The following is a 22,650-nucleotide window of genomic DNA, read 5'->3' as shown; positions in this document are numbered from 1 at the left end:
GCCGTCCCCGCCCCGCGCGCCGCACGTCGCGCGCCGCCGCCGCCGGGCGCATGCGCAGCTCGTGGGCCGTTAGAAAAGCGCGGGAAGAGCTCCTGCTTGCTGTCAGCGCCTGTCCTCAGCACGGCCCTGAGCGCCTCAGCTTCCCCCCCGGCCTGCTGCCTCAGCCAGGGCCCGGCATAAGGGAAGGCGTCGGGCCTGAGCCTCCCCGGGCAGCAGGTGGGTGCTGTGCTTGTGCCCAGGCCTCGACTCTCCATGGTATGGGTTAAGTCAGTGTGTGACAGAAGGGTGTTGCGTCTGCTGGGGCTGACCAGTTTCCAAGGCAGCAAGCAGCCTGGCAGCCCTGGTAGTTTTGGGATCGCTTCTCTTCGTGGGAACCCAGGGTGTCCTGCTGCCCACCTTGGTCCTCCGACCCTTGCTGTACCCCACAGGAATGGGCTGCAGCATCTCAAATAATGCATGTGCAGGTGCCACACGTGGGGCTCATTTTCTAACTCTTCTGCCTCTGCTCCTCTCCTAGGGACATTTTGCTGCAACATCAGTTGAATGATGCATCTCTTTGTATCCCCTACGCGTTACCTGTGAGGTGAGCCATTAAAGCTGTGGCCATCCATTCTGCACGTGCATGCAGTGTTTGCAGTTTGCTTATCAAATACTGCTTGATGAATTTGAAAGCTGGGACAGCCTTTTGCCATATATAATGAGCTTTGATGCATATCGGAGAATTTGGGGAGAAGGTGCCGCTCAGCACTGTTTCTAGAAAGACTAGTAAAGGAATCTCCTCTTATCACCTCTTTTTTTCCCATTCAGAAGTCTGTGTCATAAGAAAAGTAGCACCAACTTCATTTTCAGATAATTTTTAACCTAAACAATTTTCAAGCATTCTGTATTACAAAACATAAGATGATACAATTAATGGAAGAAGTCAAAATGCTGGCATCACTTTGTTTCCACATTAATACATAAAAATGGACAACACATTAAATAAACATTTTGTTATTAACAATTAGAAATATTAACACCAAAAATCATGTATAAATTAGGAAATAAATGTACAAACTATCTCCAAAGTGCTCTTTCAAATATATTATATACACAACATTCAAGAAATTCTTAATGTAAGACATTTCAGATTGATGTAATGTTGCTGTTTCATTTTAAGTGTTGTTCATATTCTCTCAAAAGTATTATTTCAGCACTTTCAAAAACCACATAAAACGTGTATTTCCAAGCTGGCAAAGAGCAATATTGCATTCTCCTGGCTACTTGTACTATTAACATATTGTAAAGAAAATGATCATATTTCCTTTCTGTTCCTTGATACTTGAGAGTACTTATTTGTATGAAAACACCAGCAGGACAGATGATAGAAATAAGGACGGAATAAGAAACATGTTTTCTATTTTATCAGCAATTAAAAGCATTAATGTAGCAAGGGCAGTGCTTGGACAACATTTAACAGTAAACTGTCTGGCTGTCTCATATAAAGACTTTTCCTTTACAGGAAAGAAAGTAATAAAGTGTGAGATGTTTCCTTTTCCTTGTGGTCTTAGTTTTTCAAAATACAAAGTACTAGAATTCAAAATCCAATAAATACACCAGTTTAGACAAAGAAAAGGAGAAAACCCTACAGAGGATATATTTACTCTATAGTCTAAGTTTCAATTTAATCTTGCATTAAAAAATGCTCATGGAATATAAAGCCTTTTGCCACAGAGAAGTTTGGCCATGGTGTTTCATTTAGCAGTTATATAAGCACTTTATAAGTGCTTCATTCAACACTTTATAAGAATGTATACAACTGAATAAGTGACTTTTATTAGTCATATTGGCTTCTACATACCACTGTTCCTTATTTATCGATTCTCCCTCTATAGGTTTTCTCTTACTGGTTGACCCTATTAACAGTCCCCCTCCCTCTATGCATAATATTGTTTCAGAATTAAAGCTGGATTTAGTTGTTTATCTGCAATAAAGATGGATTTTTTTTTTTTTTTTTACTTCTGAACTACTTCTGTCGAGCTACAAGAGAGAAATAAAAGTGATGAGGAGCTGTAGGAACAGTCAATCAAAAAACATGATAACATTCATGGTTATAATGCTTGCTAGAAAATCTGAGTAAAGGGCAACGGAAGAATCAGAAATAAAGAAGGATGCCAGCTACCTGCCTGGGAAAGCTGGCATGAAAATATATATGCGAGTTATAAAATTTGGAGTAGCATATTTAAGACTGGAGTTTTGCCAGATGTTCTTTTTAGCTTAGCACAATATGAAGCAATATTGACATTTAGTAGGCTGACATTCCAGATCTCAAAGCTCCCTTCTATTTTTCTTTCCATGATAGAAATACCTTAGTTTACATGGATATATAAAAGGTGCCTCTAGTGATTAATGTTTTCTTGAATATAGGTTTTGATCATCTTTCTGTATCTTTTACAACAGAAACATGGACTTATGCAGATATATTAAATTAGAAGACTTGGATAGTGAGCCCTAGTAGGTATTGCAAAAACTGCAGTTAATTTTCTTTTTATCTTACAGCATGGAACTGACTTCATGTAAGGAATGTATCCCTCTCCTTACTCTAAAGGAGTAGAGTTAAGAGCCATGAATTTCAGAGGCTGGCAGGTAAACTTCAATGCATCCACTTAAACAACAATCAATAACCTACCCTAGGATACTTTCTTGGACTGATATATGACTAAATGGCTTTGTATTTAGCCAGAGCGCAGAATAATCTGGCTGTTTTCCAGAACTGGGCACAACTGTGATCAAATGATCCTAAAGCTATTTTGAAACATCAAGAATGGTGGGGGGGAAATGAAAAAAATTCTGCATTGTATCAACATACAGTACTATACACAGCACCAAATATCAAACCATTAAAGCATTGTCTTGTTACCAGTAGTGCACTGCTTCATATCCAGCATGAAATGAACACTGTTCACATACAGACGCTGCTTTGTGCTAAGGGGTAACCAACATATTACAATTAATCAAAACTGCCTGTACATCCAGTTCAAAAGACGGATATACTATTGAAATGAATCTGACACAGGATCATGTTCTTTTATTGCTGGTAATTTCCATATTGTCCCTATAAAAAAACAGAAATAATTGTGTTGGAGAATAACATAACTGAGGTATACATGCAGTGAGTTAGAGAATTTTCCTGTTTTTTGACTTTTGAAAGACCCAACAAAGTATCACCAGTACGCTTGCATAAAATTGTCGGATAGATTTATGTGCAGAGCTAACAACCTGTTTTTTTATAGCAGAGATTCAGACGACTTACCTGCTCATAGCCATAAGGCCTCTGTTGCTGGGCAGATGGTCCTGTCTGGGAAGCTCTGTAACTTCCATATTGCTGCCCCTGTCCCTGTTGGTAACTGGAATACTGTGAAGAGGCTCCTTGTGCAGGACCTGAGAAGAGAGTGAAATTAATAAGGCTTAACTTGCCAGGGGGAGTTCTTACGGTCAACAAAATGTAAAACTTGATGGTAATAAAGTAGGCTCTGTAAGTATGAACTGTGAGTAAATTTTGCCTAGACCTCTCCAAGTTGCCAGGCATTCAGTTTCTACATTCCTCTGGGAAATCCTGTATTTCTCAGGTCTTCCAAAATGCTAACCTGAATCTTTAGATTTGAGAAGCATCAATAAGCTCCCAGCCACAGATCCTATCTGCAAAAACAGAACTGGAGCAGAGTACTGCAGCTCTCTGGAGTGTCAAACATTATGGAACTGGTAAAAATTAGCAAGTTAGCTCTAATTTTGCATCATGTCTACACCAGTATCCACTACTGTGACTGTAGCATATTGCAGACAAAGCCAAGCTGCTTTAACCTAGAAATGTTAGTACTGATAATGATCTAGTTGCAGCAGTGTCTAATTCTGTTCATGTTTTAAACTCTACTCAGAAAGCTTGGTACACTCTTAAGTGCTTAGCCTTTCTAAGTCTGTATTGGCACAGCTCAGTTATTACCAACATGCAAGCTACCTGGCCTTTAATTTTAGTAAAAATAGCATGATTAACTTCCTGTTTAACCTGGTTATGCCACCATAAGCCCTGCTGATCAGCTAGACACCTAAGAAATCTCTTGCATGTAAAGATAATTTAGCAACACATGTAAATCAGACACACAATTGCATGTGGATGTTTATTTCTTTTGGGGGGGAGTGTACATTCTGTGTACAGACATGGGGCATTTATTCCTTAGCATTAGTGGATTTTTATGCAGGAGAACCTTTAGAATGAGGAGGCCAGATCCGCATTACAAACTGAATTCTGGGTTTAATTTCACAGAATATGTCTGGTTTGAGTAATCCAAATCCATGTAGCAAGGGCAGTGCTTGGACAACATTTAATGGTAAACTGTCTGGCTGTTCCATATAAAGACTTTTAGAGTTTTTATTTAGTAGATGTCATTAAAGACATCTACTAGTACTGCAGCCAGATGATAATTTAATTAAATTTTTAAGTGTGTATGTTCAGTTTCATGAGATCTTAAATTTCTGAAACAGACTTGCTGTCTATATCCACCTCAATTTATCAGTTTTTTTTAACATTGCCATCCAAGGTCAGGTATCACATTTAGAAGATGCACTAGAAATCCCTTTCCTTGAAGCTAGTATTTTGATTATCCCCAGTCTCTCAAGACCCTATTTGTGTGCTGCATAATCTGAAATAGTTTCTTTCCCCAAAGACAGAATGCATCTAAGGTGCCTCCAATCAGTAAGAGAATTCAAGCACAGACATCAAACGCGGATGCTTTTGATGGCAGTGGAGAGCACTGCCATTGGTGACCTGAGTCATTCCAAATCCCTCCGGTAGTGTTAGCTGCATGTTCAAAGCACTTTCACTTTTTTATTTTAGCATCAGTTCCTCACCAAGTGATAATAAAGCACATACGGCATTGCAAGAAATCTAAATGAGGGAGTAGTGATTCTGTCAAATTTTAAGATGCTACTTTTTCGTGTCAGTTGCATAAGTATTAGATGTGTGGGAAGCCTGAGAATTAATGTTGTGATCTCTTATCTACACTTACAAGAAAGTCAATATGAGGCATAAGTGTATTTTCTACATAATATTTTCAACTCCTCAAAAGAGAGAGAACAGGATTCAGTATGATAACATAGCAGTATGGTATGCTATATTAATGTATGTTACTGTACATGGAATCCCCTTTTATGCAATGCTGTTTGGCTAGTTTTGGTAAGTAGGTGTCAAGGTTACTCAACAAAATAGTTTACAGCATATTTTAGGTTAGGAATGGAGACATCAGGATGAAGGATTGCAAGCGCTTGCCACGTCAGTGTCAATGACAGTTTTCTTACCATATCCTTGCTGTTGTCCTGGGTAACTTTGCTGATTTGGGTATTGCTGCTGGGAATATGTTTGCTGTTGTGCAGCTCCCTGTTGGTATCCTGCCTGCTGCTGGCTATACTGAGAATTTCCTAATGAGAAAAAAATTGAAATAGTTTGGTTATGGATGAACCAGGTGTCTCACTGTACATGCTGATCATAAAGAAAATAAGGAAGTCAGGAGTCTTGACATGGAACTCGTAGAAGAGTACTCTTTCCAGAAACAGATGCTTGCATTTTGCCAGTCATGATGAGTTTATTCCTCTTGTGAATTTTAGTTCTTTTGAAAGGGAGAGAGTTTTTTGTTTATGTATACACATCACTAAACAAGAAAACAAGCAACTTGTTCCCAAAAGGATATTTTTTTAATCAAAATGTGTTCCAGAAGAAAAGAGTACAAAGATAAGAGCACCAGGGTGTATAGCTTGTTTCTTAGGAAGCCCTCCCACAGTATTTTCTTCAAGATAATAATAGTGTTTATTTGTGTACTCCAGAAAGACCAAACATTTATTTGCTACTGGTATTTTTTAAAACATCTAAGAAGGAAATTCCATTTGCAGTATCCTGAGACAACAGAATGAATGGAGATTATGCAATAGTAATTTCTTTTCCTAAATGCTGTCTAGCTGTATTGTAATTATGTTAATATTTTTGCAGTCAATTAGAGTTTAGATATCCTATAGTATCACTGAATATATTGATATACTGTTGTTCAGAATTTTTTAGTAGTAGAATTGCAAACTCATAGTATTGGCGATTTCCAAAGATCAGTCTCATTTAACCCACTGTTTTTCACAATTTGTAAGGTGAATTAAGCAAGACTAAAAAAAGTTGGTCCTGGAACTAACCACTAGGCTTTCTCACTTCCAGCTCTGAAACCCATTTCTAACTGCAGCACATTAGCTTACCTTTGTCATCATAACCTTCTATTTTAATATAGTTATCTTTACTTGCATTATATAAAATGTTCATTACACAGTTTTTGTAAGATTGGAGGATACTGATATCCTGGAAGTCTTTTCTCCCACAGCAAAAAAGGTTTGATTTCCATAGCTATAGTTCCACCTGGCTCAGCTACATCCAAGGATCATTTTTCTAAGGAACATGAGGTGAGGTACAAGCTATCACTGATCCCACAAGGCTGCACAGCATGACTGCCTTACTGTACAATTACTGACATGATATTCTGTATAGAACCTGATAACACTTTTGGTTTAAAAAATAGTATGCCTAGCTAAATTCCATTTCCTGGACATTCCTTAAGTAATAGCTAAGTAGCAGTTTAATGATGCAGAAATTACAAGTCATATTTCATAAACGTGCTGTGTCCTTAGTATTTTAGGGGATTAGAGCCTTGGTTTACAAAGACTACCAATATGTTTTCCTACCTCCTTCATAATAGTGCTGTGTAGAGTCATCAAATGACCTGTCATAGCTCTGCTCAGTATAGGATGATTGCTGATAGGCATAATCACCGTGTCCTGCAAGAAAAAGATGAAATTGCAAAGATTTACCTGATACATCATTAATATAACTATATATACTGTTGAATACAAATATTGAAGAAGCTGCTTATGCAAAAAGATGAGGCTAAGAGGAAATAGAGACCCCCTCAGATAGGAAGTTGAGTATGATGTGTATGTATACACAGACTCTCATGCACTGGGACTAGAATTTTCTAGCACTTAAATTGGAAACAATTCTTACGGATTTGCCACATCCTTATATGTGACAGTCATGCTATTCTACACATTATCAGTGTTACAGTGACTACAGCTCACAGGAATTACCATCTGGATAATATTGCTGATTCATAGGTTCTGAGGAGCCTTGTCCATGGCTGTACTGTTCACTGTAATACTCTTCCTGACCCATGTACTGTTGTGAGGAACCTGCAAGGCAAAGACAAGTGAGAGCATACTGAGTCCATGAACTCCTCAGGGATGTTTTTGTTATCTGAATATTTTTGGAGAAAACGATGTTTACATCTGGATAAGTAAACAAGTTATGTATGCTGAGAACTGTTTCAAAGAAGTTTCACTTATTAGAAAAAGGAAATAAGTTCATATTCTCAGAAAAAAAATGGCTGAAATTGAAACTATGCAATTGTCAGTGCCATGTCCTAAAACCACTCAGTTATGTGGTAATATCAAAAGTATTGGTTACATTTCATATACTAAACTGAGTTACTAAAAAGAACAGGAATGTATTCCATGCTTAATAATGTAGTTAGAATTAAATATATTGATATTAATATATTTATTAATGGATTTATTAATTTGTTTCCTAGCAAAATTCAGTTTATATATTACAATCAGTCCAGCAGTTTCATTGTTTCACAGAACTTTTTCCAGAGAGGAATTAGAACATGGTAGTTATCCTTTGGTGTTTTCCTTGTCTTGGATGAATTTTTTATATTAATTGCAATTAATCAATTAATTTTTATATTAATTGATATCTTGTTTGCAGAAGTGCCTTCCTTGTTAACTGTGCCATGTTATGGCTGATCCACTGCCATTTGAAGGAAATGAAAATATTCCCAATGGCTTCAGTGAGCTGTGTATCAAATTTTCATCTTTTTCTTTAGTGGTATATGATCCCTGTTAGGCAGAATTATTTCTGAACAGCTGAAATAAATAAATAAGTAAATAAACCTTGAGAACAGAGTAAAATTCTTCTGCTTGTACTCTCACCATTCGAGATTTCCTCCCTTTCCAACTGTAATTCCCTATTCATAAATGTGACTTGGAAATCTCGTTGACTTATCTACCCCACGGGAATGACTGAATATCATCAATCTAGTAACAGATTTTACCTTGCTGTGAAGCTCTGTAAGGGCCCATTGGTCGCTGACCCATCATGCTGTTGCCTTGGTTGCTCTGACTCATCATGGCAATGGAGGACTGCCCCTGGTAATGCTGGCTCCCTCCTTGTGCTGAGTTGTAATGTGACGTCGCTGCTTGCTGGTGCATCATGGAGACTAAATGTACATGGAAAATACTGTTTTCTAAAACGATGTGACAGTTCTCTCCCTAGTCTCTTTGGAAGTAAGTTAAAACCTTCAACAAACTTGCATCCTGATCATTCTGTGAATTTTCCACAGGGGGAGATGTTTTCCTACTACATATACTTAACTCTTCTGCACTGTAATCCAAAAAGGATGTTATTACATGGTCAGTTCTTGCCATTTGTTTCAGTCAGACATTTAAAAATACATCTAACCTTGATTATTATTAGATTATTTAAAAGAATGTAATCATTATTATAGTAGGATTAAAGAAAGAAATAAGAACTGATATTCGTTCCTCTCTACCTCCTGCCTCATTTATTGCTGCTGTTCTTCACTAATGAACTTTCTTCTTCTCCCATCTTATTATATACCTGCTGATAATTAAAATAAACTGACATTTTAGGATGTATTTGCTCCCTGAATTTCACATTGTCTGCAAGAATTCTTAAGCTTCGGATATCCCAATAAATACTCAGTAGCAATCATTTTTACAAGTCAGGGATTAATCCTGAGTTGCCTGCTAGTCTCTCTATGCCCTTCAAGCAGTGTGAAGTATCAGTAATACAATAAGAATAGGGTAGTAATGTACAAACAATAAATGTGTACTATTCTTTGTCTGGCAGGCTCCTTCAGCTAGGATAAGGGTGCTTTGCCAATCCCTCCCACAGTTGTGGGATTTGCTGTCAGGGACTATAAGGTAGTGCTGTTGCACTTGTAGCTAAACCTCTTTTCCACAACTCATTGCTAACCATACCAAGCTGATGTAAGTTAAAGCAAGTCTGAAACTGTTCTGACTTACACTGGTGCCTGACACCTTGAAATGCAAAGATGTCTTAAAGCTGTCTTTTCCTCTGGCGTGTTTGTCCCTGTCTACAGAAAATATTTACAGAACACATTCACGTGTGGCACACCTCTGAGGTCACTGAAAAGGCATGTTGGCCCAGAAGGAGGAAGAGGGAATTTACCTGGATTAGACTGCATGTTGATGTTTGTTCGAGAGACATAATTGCCTATTGACCCCTGGCCTTGCATTGGCACATTCTGAGATGCAGGCACTGTATGGCTATAACCAGGCCCAGTTCCATGACTGCTGACAGTCATACTCAGAGAGGTTGTGGGCATAGTGTTCTGGCCTGACTGCTGCATAGACACGTGATTAGGACCTAGAAAAATTAAAGAGAGCAACAAGAAAATCTGTGCTATTATTGGCAATGTACAGTGAGCATTAAAGCCCTCATAGCCTTTTTAAAATGTCTTATGATAAGGCAAAACAAAAAAAAATCCTCATTATTAAAACTTCCTGCTATCTACAGACAAATCACACCTGCCTCCTGCAAAGTCAGAGTGATCCTCCTCTTCCTGGCTGCCAAACCCAGGCTATACAGAATTGCAGACAGGAAGAAAAAAATCAGCAGCAATGGCATGCAACTAGTTCTTCACAGGATGCCACAGTTCTTGCAGGCAGCAGAATTAACAAATGCCAGTAGTTTCAGATACTTGAAAAATACATGGACAAAATACATGGACTCTGGAAGCATCCTCGCCCTTTGAAATTTGTCCTTTCCTTCCTCCTGTGAAGCAGATTATTGACTCCTCTTGCCCCTTCAGTCAAATGGTGACAATGGGAAGGCGCAGTCGTGGCTGATAAGCACTTTGTACATTGCTGCACATTCAGCTCCTTTATAACCAACAAAATTTCTTCTCAGCTGGGGCTTAGGAAGCACCAAGGGACCCTCTGCTCAGAGGACAAGCCGGTCTCTCCCTATCCTGAAGTTTGACTGAAAGTACCTCAGACTTCCTAAAGATAAATTTTGCAAGTCACCATAATCCCTGTTGTTATGGTACTCCTTTTCTGACCTCACTACATATAACTATTAAGCTGCTCCAATTGCATTCCAGGATTGTTAGTATTATCCTGTTTACCTGGTGGTATGCTTAATTTTTTAAATTCTATTGCTGTTGAATAACTAAAATTGGGGACAATCTGCTCCTTGTTTTTTTGCTGCTTGTTGCTGTAAATACTTTTATGAATGAGTCTTAACAAGTTGTTTGTTTTTACTATGCATCGTTTCATGGTTTGTTTTAAGTTAATTTGAAATGAGAGACATGCAGAATCCCTAAAGGAGAAAGAATTATGTTGCAGTGTTTAGATAATGATATTTTAATTCACAGTTATTGAGTGTATCTACAGCCTCTGAAAAATGTGTCTAGTTTTGTTAATATAAATGTTATTAATTACTCTTAATGGTATTTCTAAACATCAAAATGAGAAAATTTGCTGTAGCTTATTATATTTTCCTCTGATGGAGAGAAGCAGGCAGCATTTTCAGTAACAGGTAACAGAGCTAGCTCTACTGAAATTAGTGGAACCAGGTCAATATACTGCTACAGAGATCAAGCTCCATGTTTTGCTACAATTTTGTACTTTTTTAGTGCAACACAAGACAAGATGGTGTTTGAATGGAGTCTGTAATCATTCTGAGTGAGAGAGATGGAGCTTACAGTTAAATTGGTGTTCGTAAATCCTGCACTATTTGCATGGGAAAACGTAAGAATCTTAGCTTTCTTTAAAACAAAAAAAGATTTGTTTAATTTGTGGTTGCAAAGAAAAATATGAAAGCATGACCAGAAGTATTTAAATAAAAGCACTAAAACAAAAAGCTTAATACAAAGCATTGAACTTTTTTCATACTTTCATAAATTTAAGACAGTCGTGACTTTTTCTGAAAGGCTCCATTCATAATTTCCAAACAGTCAAGATTCTCAGTTGGACTCAATTCTGTTTGGACCCAGCTGAGTTCACTGGTTGTTGTTTAAACCTAATGGTTTTGCCTGCATAGCTAAGGCATGAAGAATCACTGACTTGTGGCTGGTGGATTGCTTGAAAACTTTTTTTTTCAGTTGTTCCCATCTACAGAATTATCATTACAGTAGCTAACCTAGCTACTGATAATCATCATGCATGGATGGAGTTACCTAGTTACTGTCCTCTAGAGGTGATTCCTGTAAAGTCCTGGATGAGGACAGTAGCATGTAACAGCCTTACTGTGTTCTTCCTCACCCTTCCCTCTTTTACAATGCCATACCTGTTCATTACAGACTTTCATCTCTATTGCCATTAGATGAACATTTTTCACAAGTACTGGAACCCGTATTATCAGAATTGCTTGTGTGCATTTATTCCTAATTTGCAGCAAATAATACCGTCCAATAATTGTTGATCTATGTGAAATAATTTCTTAGTCTCGAAGTATACCTACACATCAAAAAAGGGGTGTCACATAGCATAATTGTGCTAAATTAACTAGCTGGCACAGAGACAGTAGCAGTAGAAACTGGCAACCCCAATTCCAAGGGGGACAGGTTTCTCTTCTCACAACAGCACCAGCAGCAGTGCACATACCATTGCTGCTGCCATTACCTAGGATACTTATATCATGCCAGAAGAGGCAAGCTTGTGCACTCTGCAGTCACACCTTCACTGTGAAGTACAGCTACATCTTTACTCTACTTTCCAGCGAAGTGATATTTTCATGACAAAGTATCTGACGCTACCCAGGTCACAGGCTCTCCACAACCTGCCCTCAGCCCCTCCATCTCAGGCTGGGTTGAAGTACTAGGCTGGGGCAACATGACGTAAACTTGCACTGTCACTGGCCTGCCTGTTTCTGTTCTGTGGATGACTCTAGTCTCCTGGACTGCCAGTCTGGCTCTTTTCATCAGCATTGGATTAATATAAAGAATTGGGGGTGGGCAGAGAATAAGAAAAAACAGCTATGATAACAGTGAAAGTGTAGATTCTTAGTAACACAAAACATGTTTTGGATGGATTTCTTATAATACTTATATTAGGTAATAAAAATCTTCCAGAAGGCCCAGATAAATTTAATAAGTTCACTTTACAAGCTGTAACTGTTTAAAGTAGCTATCTCATCTATTAGTTTTAAATGTATTATCAGCTTGACCACAAATAGATTTTTAAAAAGTCAGAAGTAATTTCATGGCTTGCATCTGCTCTTGAGTCCCCCTGCCAAGGTTTGTGATTTTACAATCAGATACTTCTATTTATAGAAACTGTTTTTCTCTCTCTGTCACTATGGGAAAGACCCACAGAAACAAAAACTGACTAAATAACTATGAAGTACAAACTCAATAAACAGATGAATCATACTATAAAATACAGAAAGTAAAAAAATAAAAAAATAAAAATCCTTCTTTTCTCTTTCAGTTAGTTTCTTTTTAGGTGCAAGAGCAAAGGAAACAAAGTGACCAAGTTGTATTTTTATCATATACATATAAATGCCTGTGCAAACTCCTTGGCTATACAGCACAATCTCTGCAAGCCAAAGGACAGTTGCTGCAGTCTTGGCAAGGATAAAGACTGATTTAACACCATCTTCTTTTTAAAAAGGCATTTGTCCTGGAAGGTCTTTGCAATCTATAGGCTTGGTTCTGCAGTTAGTTGTGCAAACAATTCTGCTTCATCCTGGCCAACCCAACCACCTTCAAGAGAAAATTAGTGCAGTATCTGATTTTTCTTACTAAAACATTGGAGGCATCTTTACTTGGTGATTTTCATTACAAATTTTTAAAAATGTTTTTTATTTCCCATATAGAAATGTATTAAGCAGACTGGAGTCCTTGCAGAACCCAGCATCGTTATTGACTGTAGCCATTTTGTGATGATTTCACCATGTGCCTGAAATCCTCATATGCCTGAAAGGTGAGTTAGAAGAGGTCTTTTACAGCTCTGTAAGTATATTCGGCATTAATGATTTTGTTGCCAAGCAACAGCAAAGCAGCACAAAGGGGACTGAAGCTCACCATTGCTAATCTGACTCTGCATGAGGGAGGAAGGAGGAAGGCCTGTCCCAATTGCATCACTGAGATTGCTCTGTGAATGGAGAGATTGGTTGGATGCACTCTGAGTCATTCCTCCTGGGCCCAAGTTTATGTTTTGCGTTGGTGGCTGCAAATAACAAGGAGGAGAAGCAAATTTTTGGTTAGGTTTTAATTAGAAAAATAATAATCCCCAAATTAGCCTGACTATGAATAAAAACTGCCTCAACTAAATATGTGCTTCCTTCAGTTTTTGGGCTTGCTTACGTAAACCTTTCTTCATTTGAGTACTATGTGTGAATGACATTCAGCGTGACACAGGGAAGCCAGCAGGCAGCACAGTGAAGATCTCAAAATTGTGCTTATAATAGTCTGGCCTCTGTGCTCATTCTATACTTACATGAATTTCATTTTACGGTAGTTGAGCATAGCTGCTGAGAGGATATGCATTAGCAAAGACTATACAGAAGGGTATTCACAAATTGACCTTTGTCAAATGTAAGGCTATTGTGCATTTTGTGTTACATGTGATAATTTCAAAGTCAGTCCATTTAGCAAGGACAACAATGTTTAAAGACAAACTAATGCCCAAATGCTGAATTAAAGTTTTGACGTAAAATAGTGGCATTTTTTTCCTGAGTAAAGAATACAGTAAAAGTAAGTAAAGAATAATGAATCTGGAACAAATGGGTCCTGTTCAGACCTGTACCACTGTATCATTTACAGTATATAGAATTTGATCTATATATAGATATATAGAGATTTGATCTATAGATTAAGACAAATGTCCCACCATCTATGTTTTAAACACAGTAAAAGTAGCATTTGATTTGTTTGAATTCTTGACAACTTTTTAGTTGGAAAAATACTAAAAAATGGTTTACTGACAGTGATCAGTAACAGTATCAAAGAACATTTCCCTTTGACATAGTAAATGTATCTGACAGTAGCACTGGTACTTACAGCAGGAAGCAAGGACTGCATATTCTGGTTAGAATCTGCTATTGTTGCCAAGTAAACCAGGTTTCTGTGCAAGATTTGTTGGTATCTATAGAATAAGGAGTAAAGCTTATTTGGAAAGAGTAAACAACATGGAAAATTCCAAAGCTTTCTTTTTTTGGTACCTACCAATGACTAGTCAGGTTATATTAGCCCACTCTGCATCTGTCATAATAAATAGTAATAGTAATGACCTATTTCCGTGCTGCCCTGTTTTTAATGAAAGATCAGTGTGTTCAACACCTGTTTTACAAATGGGTAAACTCGTGGGGGAAGGGGGAGGTAAAGTACCCACTTCTTTGGAAGCACTTTGAATGAACTGTGAAGTTAGGACCTCAGTCTTCAAGTACCCACACCCAGTCAGCGGCTCTAAGTTAGCCACAGTTTCTTCCTCTGTTGAACCAGGGTCCTAGTAGTAATTAAGTTCCAAAAGTCCAAAAACCAAAACCTGTTTCCCTTGCCAGCAAGCTGAGAAGAAAAAGATTTTTTCAAGAGTGCTTTAACTGGAGTGTTTACTCAAGTAAGCACCGCAAGAACCATTTATGCTTCTTCACAGTTCTCAGTGAACTGGAAAAGCCTATAAAGAAGAACCAGAGGGCACCCAAAAACAATCCAACAGTTGTGCCATTGAGCAAAGTGAAGAGTCAACTTTTGGAAGCAGGGAGGGTTCCAAGAAGGCAAAAGGAAATGCTTTTTTAGTGTGATTTTTCCTTCTGATAAGGAAAAAAGTGGGTGGGAAGAGGGAGAAGTGGCCAAAATGAAGTCAGAATGGTGACATGAGTAAGAGAGAAGCATGGAATTTGGAAGTTCTCTCAGAAGTGCACGCACCTCCTGTAGTATTACCTTATTTGCAGAAGCATTCAATGACCTTTATTGCTCAAAATCATCAATGGATAAATTTCAAAACAGGCAGTGGATACATTACTAAAAATAATTCAAATCTTGTATGTTGAACTCATCTAGAGCTGAATCATAAACTCTTTTGGCAAAGCTCTCTTTTTTTAGACACTTCTTTTGAAAGTACAGCTTTCTAGCTTTGGCCCCATAACTTGACCTCTTATGGGACAGACTGGCCATTCTTCCTGACTGAGATTTTTACCCATGATGTTTATAAAAGCATTTTGCTTTCAAGATTAGAACTAGTAAGCAGTGAAATAAACTGGTAAGTCTACATGCATATTGTTTTAGCCATAGATAACAACATTGCTGATCTTTAATATTTAATTATTTTTGATGAAACTATGTTATTAACTTTGTACCTGATTCTACTCATATGTAATGAGTCTGCACAGAGCAAGTAGCCCAATAACTCCAAACTCATACTTCTCTATAATTATTTTCATAAATGATCTGTTAAAAATATTCTAAACACTTTGAACTCCAAAGCATGCATCATCACACTGGGACTATAGTCTATTCTCCTAAGGCAAAGCATGATAATTTCTTGCACACATTTCTTAAGAATACCCTTAACAGCAAATCAGAACATAGCTCCCAGTTGTATATGAGGAAGACACCTCTCATGTGCTATGGAACTCAACTGAATATGATATTAACAAATCTGATCTAACTTTGAAGTCCGATCTATCTTGAAAGCTGGTCCTGCTCTGACTAGGTGATCTCAAAAAGTTCCATCTAACCTAAAGTATTCTGTGATTCTATTTACACATGGTTTATAAAAGACAATATGAAGGTGGTTTAATCCAAAGTGTTTAGGCAGAACTGAGTCCTTAAAATGATATGAAAGAAAATATTCCACAGTCAGAATTTCGTATTTCTCACAAATCACCTTTCCTACTTTCAGGCTAGCCCATATGCCTAACCCTGCAATTCACCTACAGTTAATATCAGTGAGAGTTCTTGCTACAGAACCAGTCAGAATGAAATGGAATTAAAGTTCAAATTGTGCAGTATTTCAGTTTTGTTTTTTATCAGTAATAGCCTCCTACATTCCAGAAGTGTTCATCTAGTGAGGGATACTGTACGACAAACTATGGTCAGCTTTTAATTTTCACTTATGTAAAACTGCTGATATTTTCATCTTTGTTTTGAATTTTAAGAAAGTTTGCTTTGCAAACTGTCCTATTTCTTTTAATTTTCATGTAGTTTTTCCTTTGCTTTTTACCCACTCCATTTTTTTTGGAGTGACACTATTCAAAATAGTCAAAGGTAAAGAAAAACGTAACAGAAAAAAACCCTCTCAGTTCCCAAGAACAATATATACTTCATATAATACTTCACTTATTTCAAGTGAATCTAAAAAAGAACAGTCCAAATATTTTTTCAATGACCAATGAACAGAACTGTTCATAGTACTGTTCTTGATAAAAAGCACACAAAAAATCTCTACCATATCCCAAAACTCATAATACTCACTGAGTACATTCTGCAGTTTTCCCCTTGCTCTGATAATCCATAATACATTGTATTAGGTGGTGATTTTCATCTAGCATCTGCATAAAAGAAATGTGATCACAATATGTGTTAGTATGAGAAGCAAATTAAAGTTTGTTATTTTTGTGATACTTCACATTCACCCTTTTTAGCCATGGATGGTGTTTTGTGCACTTTTGTTGCCTTGGGATATTATAAAGTACCTACCTACACTGGAATAGTAATAGGAAATCAAAAGTCTGAACAGCTTACAAAAATGAAATGTGTTTACTGGAACTAAATATTACAACAGAAACAGCCCATGTAGAAAGAGGGCTAGGTATGGTCCAGTCTGCTCTAATCTCATTAACTATTATGTTTCAGCAGGAATAATAAATCATAACAATTATGCAAAGAATCAAATATTTCTTAAGATAATTCTCAATATGTATTTGTCATCAATCACATTGCTACAGTTTGGTAGAAAAGCTTTTGAGCTGGAACAGTTTTGGAAACTCTCTATTTCCTACATACTGGACAGAAAATCATACAGGTAAATCACATGAGATGAATTTGGGCCCAACAGTTAGGGGGAAGATGTAAACATGGCTTAGTTTGCACTAGTCGTGAGATCCAGAACATGATGCTATAACCCTGAACAGACAGCTGTGTTTAAATGTTAACTTTTTACTGGAATTAGAAAGTTTTCCTTACTTTCTTCTATTTGTTGTCCTCAAAGACAAGAAACAACTGTGACAGTTGTAAAACCAACATATCATAACAATATCTCATAAACCTGCTTCATGGGTTGTGGGGGCACGGGTGTTGTGTTGCCTTCTAATTCCAGAAAACAACCTGATACGATATTTGACCTACCCTAATTATTTTCAGAAATCTCAACTTAGGTGTAATTGTGGTGATGGGACACACCACAATGAGCTGAGTCTAAACACTCCAGCTTTCCTGAACGTAAATCTCATTTTCGGATTTGGCAGCCTGAAACATTTCCTGAAGGAGACTCCAATCTCAGAGAGTAGATATACATTGTATCTGCGTATGCCAGAACCCTGGACCTCAGATCTCCCACTTTGTGCATTTGCACACACATAGATGCATAACAGGTTGCTCAAACAGGTTAATATCAGAATAGTCTCCAAAGGAGCCACAGAAGAGCAGTACTTTCGCGTAGAGAGTTGACTGCTGGACTCTAAAAAGACAAGATGGGTAATTCCTAAGGCAGACAGGACTTCATTTAGCAGGGGCTGACTACCTCAAACTTTCCTCTGCCTTTACCTCTAGAGCGTTTTTTCTTCTTCTTGTGCAGGTATGCAATGTGTAAAGTAGCCATTACTGTGCTAAGCAGCCCACTACAACACTGGAAGTGTTTCAGACGCAGCTTTTTAAAGAGGCTAAAGAGTGTTAATTATGAGCCTTGAAACCTCACTTTACGTTAGAGCTGAACAGTCACTTGAGTTCTCATTCCTGTGTGCCACAGGGCTGTCAATTTGTATACAAGGCCTACAGAGAGATTTATGCCTAAGCTGAATAAGATTTTTTCTCCAGTATTTCTCTTTCAAAAACACATTTCACCAGATGATTTCTAATTTGATCTGCAATAAAGAAACAACTGCAAATGTCTGTAATTCCCTTCTGTTACATGCAACCCATTCAGCATGTCTATGCTCAGATGTTTCCTTCGATTTGCTGGAAGTAGGAGTATGGAAGTCCCAAAATCAGAACTTAGACTGGGCTAATAAACATTTTAGTCACAGTTTTAATTTTAACCACATGACTTGTCTCTTTAATATCAAACATCTAAATTAACTGAGGGGTGACATTATCTTTGGAATACCTTTCTTCTGGTGCTGTTTAAAAGAAGAATTCTCCTGGTTCAGTGAAGCAGTGGGGTACCCATTGATAGCTGTGATGTGGGCAGCAAGCCATCAGATAAAGGCATTTGAATAAAAAATGTGAATGTTACTGCTATTTGGCCAGAGCATATCCACATGACTTCATTGAGCCACTAGACTGTGCTTTTCAAATCATCCATTTATAAGCAGTTATCTTTAAAGGAGTTAGATGGAATATCCAACAAAGAATTAAAGGATATATTTTTTATTCCTTAAATGCCAGATAGATTTTTGTGCTGAAGAAGGATATTTTCTGTATGAAATACCTCTCTCTCATTTTAAATTATCACCCATCTAAGAAGGATATTTTCTGTATGAAATACCTCTCTCTCATTTTAAATTATCACCCATCTCTTTCAAAAGCTTCAGATTTACCAATATACTTACTTTCAAATAATAAGCTACTTTCAAACAGTTTAAACCTCACCTCTTTTTCCTGCACAGGACTAGCATGAGCAGACTACTGAAGTGACAGAAGTGTGTAATTCATGTTGCTAAATAAATTGAAATCACATGCAAGAGAATTATATCCCCAATATGTCTTTGTGGTAGTACAGTTCTAAGAAGAGAAGTCTAAAAACAAAAATGCACAGTAATTATATACCATTTAACTTCTGTGTATCAGTAGCTCAGTGGCTGCTAGCTTAGCTTCCTTCAGTAAAATGTAGGGATGGATTGGTTTCAGAAAAACAGGGTTGCTGGACAAAAGGCAAACTGATATTTATTTAACGAATTTATTATACAACAAATTGGTTAAAAAATCCTTTGGCTTGTTTTAAAACTTCAGAGAAAATAGTTTGTCTCTTTCCTCTAACTTCCTTGGGAATGTGGCAGGCATTTTGCAGGGGAAGAAGTGGAAAAACCAAAGCAGTGTTTACAAATTTAAGCCTGTGGCAAAAATATACTACACAACATAGTTTGTAAGTATTACTCCTGATATTAAGTGTTCAGAAGACTGGGACTTTGAGTCAATCTGTCATCAGGATAGAGGGACTCTATCAACAGGAGAGAATAATGTTTTTTTTCATATGAGCTAAATATGAATTATTCCATGTAGGTATGTCTTCTTTTCAAAAAAAAAAAAAGACTCATTTAAATGCAGAGAAAAGGCTAGATTATGGGAGAATGAGCAGAAGAGTCATTTTTATGCACTTGCAATCTAGCCGGTCATTCCCTTAGAGAGCTCCGCTTGTCCTGCTTCTTGCTTGTGATTTGCAAGTTGAGGCACAACTTTCCTGTTGTGCCCCTCGTCCATCACAGACTGTGACTGCCCGGACTCGGAGCAGTCCCCTGTGCTGGGCGTCGCGGAGGACCTGAGGAACGGTGTTTCTGCCGTTGCCCGTCAAGGCAGGTGAGCAGGCGAGTCTCCTGCAGGCTGACGGGGAACGTCAGGATTCACTCAGACAGGAATCCATATCCCTCCTGCATGCGTGCCTCTGCTCACATGGCAACCCGGGTGTAGCATACAATTTTAAGAGAAAATACTCCCGCCTGCTTCACAATGCAGCTCTTTGTTTCACACTCCGTACTCTTTGTTGCACAGAATTTTCATCAGGGTCAATGAAATTCTGCGTGCAGAATTAGCAAAACATATAAAACAGTCCTTTTCAGTTATCATATTTAATATCACTTTTTCACATTTAATTAAGTATTCAATACCAAGAGCCCAAGAGCCCAAGCAATATTACAGATATCTTTATCAGAAAAGGCCTATGCTGCTACAGTTACCTGAAGAACATTTTTGCTAACTGAAAGAGGAATAAGGAATACCTCTGATGTCCTGACACTTACTACAAAAAAAAAAGAACTGGGTGCTAATCTCCATTACATAGGAGAAATTGAAAAGTTAACTGTCCTGCAAATGCTATTTGATGAACTGTTTTAAAGCATCACCATCATTTCTGCAATGTCAAAAGCTTTACCTTCCTTCCTGTGAAATTTTGTTTAAGGAAGATAGTTGGCACTGGAATAATAAAAGCTTTCAAAGACTATTAAAATTGAGTTAATAAATTAAAGTGTATTATGAATACAAGTAAAACCAATTCTTTTCAATAAAACTGGTATGTGTTCTATAAAGCTGGCTTTAATAAGAATTTTTGTAGTGAGTTCTTATCCCAGCATGTTCCTTCTCTCACATTGCCCCATGTCTTATATTTGACTATAAAAACCATTTAGTTAATGGTGTCTCTTCTTCCCCAGCACCAGTGCTTTTCAAAAAGAGAATCACTGCCAACAGCCCAGTATTGATGAACAGTCCTAAAGTAACTTGCCAGCATAGGTACTTGAGACAGGAAACGGTTTTACATGTTACTTGTAAAGAAATAAGCAACACTTCCAAGCTTCCATAAAGTTTATCAATATGAAAAAAGGAAAGTGCATGAAAACTGAAATGAAGATACTTCAGCTGCCCTTTCTTTTATGGATACATTCATGTTTTTTAGTACAAACTATCCGAATTATGAAATTCTGTCCTAACTACCAACAACTCTGGCCAAAGAAAGTGGCTAAGAAAAACTCAGCTGAAATATTTTATCATTTAAAATTAATTGGGTCAGAATATTACATGTGCTGCAAGGTTTATACAAAATGGGATTAGTTTCCAAATAGTCTCCTGAGATTTAAGTCATACTCTTAATCTCTCTTGTGGCAGTTTGTTCTGCCTTAATCTGTTCTGTAACAGCCTTCCATTGAGGGTTTTTTCCCCTAGAAGTCATAGATTGGCAGCAGATAACGGTTTGACAGCAAAACATACCGATGATCCGTTAGTTAACTGCTGGATTAGCAGTGACACTCCTTCATTGGTCATAATTTACCAGTGGACCATAATAAAACATACATACGTTACTTCCATCACATTATACAAGCTGCATAAACAAAATATTTATATGGTGTAAAACACACAAAAAATAGAGTATAAGCACAAATGACATAGTGGCCACAGTAAACCATGCATGTTCTTTATTGACATTTCCAACCTCTTTCATTATTTACAGTTACAGTCTGCAGAAGGGATGGGGGATGCTGGGCATGTGTATATATTCCCTGCTGTCAATGCTATGAAATAGGATAACAATAACTTCCAAACTAGGCTCCCTTTCCTTTGGCGTCCGTATGAAACCCATGTGGAGACCTAGTGTGCAAAGGAAATCTTTCAAAACCATCTTTTTTTTATCATTAAACATCAATAAATGCATTACATATAATAATAATCATAGCCTACGAAAAATAGCAGTGATCAGTGCTCCCTCTATCTTCTAAAAGATTACAATTCTGCATCCAAATACAAAAGAAAACCCTTGTAAATCCAGTATTTTATTTTAATTCTTTTCAGTGTATTTATTTTTCTGGCCCGGAGCTGATATGCCGTCAGAAATTAAAAATAGCTTTGCAATTTTCATTGCAATTTTTCAATGCATTACTGGCGATTTTTTGGCTTTGCAGGCAGCAGATAATGTGCCATCCCAATTTTATTCCGCAAGTCCTTCTCTTGCTCTCTCTTTGCAGCGATCTGAACACCTTTGCTTTGTTCCACCTCCTCCTCCTCCTCCTTCCCCCACCTCTCTCTCCAGCTGTCCATCTTTGCAGCCCTCGCAAATTCACGAGTTCTCATGATCGCCTTAGAAATAAGCCTCCTTCCTCAGCTACAGGCGCATGGACGGACAAATGTCTAAAACCGGCTGTAGAAAAGCATGCTTTTTTACCTTCTGGATAGTTTGCTGGGTGACCTCCCCTTTGCCTCTTGGGCGAGCAGAAGCAAAGGCAACCGACATGGTGGGGCTTTTTTTTTTTTTTTTTTTATGGGGCTACCATATATTGGTTCCCGGCGCTAATAATATTGTTATTATGCGGCCGCTACCGCTGCGCGCGGCGGCGCCGCAGTGCGCGGGGAGGGGAGCCCGCGCAGATGGTACGCTCCGCGCCCCGCCGCCAGCCATGGGCGCCGCGCCGCGCCGCCCCGCGCGCCCGCGCGCGCCCGCCGCCGCTGACGGCGGCGCGGGGCGGGGAGGCGGCCGCGGGGACGCGGGCGGGGAGGGGCCGCGCGGCCCCGCCGCCGCCGCCGCTCCCCCCCCCCGCCGCCGCCGCACATGGTGCGTCCCGGCTGCCGGGTTTCCTGTCGCAGGCCCGCAGCAGCTCCCCGCCAGGTGTGCCAAGTGCGTAGG

At 38.3% G+C, this 22,650-nt stretch overlaps 1 protein-coding gene and 1 long non-coding RNA gene across 3 annotated transcripts; one reads left to right on the top strand and one right to left on the bottom strand.

Moving 5' to 3' along the window:
* The first annotated feature begins 60 nt into the window (after nucleotides 1–60).
* Nucleotides 61–2,672, top strand: LOC135330134 (uncharacterized). Its single transcript, XR_010391945.1, has 3 exons — nucleotides 61–216; nucleotides 518–583; nucleotides 2,539–2,672. It is a non-coding gene; the product is annotated as an uncharacterized LOC135330134 (long non-coding RNA).
* SS18L1 (SS18L1 subunit of BAF chromatin remodeling complex) lies at nucleotides 843–22,478 on the bottom strand. 2 transcript variants are annotated; one of them, XM_026092910.2, is made up of 11 exons: nucleotides 22,192–22,477; nucleotides 16,584–16,660; nucleotides 14,172–14,256; nucleotides 13,194–13,338; nucleotides 9,335–9,532; nucleotides 8,175–8,339; nucleotides 7,150–7,251; nucleotides 6,748–6,840; nucleotides 5,332–5,451; nucleotides 3,293–3,420; nucleotides 843–3,094 (listed from the first exon to the last, which is right to left on the bottom strand). In XM_026092910.2, exons 1-11 carry the CDS (start codon nucleotides 22,258–22,260, stop codon nucleotides 3,068–3,070), a joined length of 1,209 nt encoding a protein of 402 aa, XP_025948695.1. In that variant the 5' UTR covers nucleotides 22,261–22,477; the 3' UTR covers nucleotides 843–3,067. The 2 variants fall into 2 exon arrangements, with proteins under 2 accessions (XP_025948695.1, XP_064377661.1); XM_064521591.1 differs by lacking the exon at nucleotides 9,335–9,532 and having other exon boundaries at nucleotides 22,192–22,478.
* Between the last annotated feature and the right edge of the window lie 172 nt (nucleotides 22,479–22,650).

Source organism: Dromaius novaehollandiae, chromosome 16 (genome assembly GCF_036370855.1).
Source record: "Dromaius novaehollandiae isolate bDroNov1 chromosome 16, bDroNov1.hap1, whole genome shotgun sequence".
Taxonomy (NCBI): Eukaryota; Metazoa; Chordata; class Aves; order Casuariiformes; family Dromaiidae; genus Dromaius; species Dromaius novaehollandiae.
This window is presented reverse-complemented; position numbering and strand designations above follow the sequence as displayed.

What these genes read in the sequence shown, in the direction of transcription:
- SS18L1 (XM_026092910.2), bottom strand. Translation starts at nt 22,260, where the DNA reads ATGTCGGTTGCCTTTGCTTCTGCTCGCCCAAGAGGCAAAGGGGAGGTC. An exon ending in TCAGCAATATTATCCAGATG is followed by an intron (nt 6,841 to 7,149) that starts GTAATTCCTGTG and finishes TTTTTCTTGCAG; the next exon opens with GACACGGTGATTATGCCTAT. An exon ending in AGGACAACAGCAAGGATATG is followed by an intron (nt 3,421 to 5,331) that starts GTAAGAAAACTG and finishes CTCTCTTCTCAG; the next exon opens with GTCCTGCACAAGGAGCCTCT.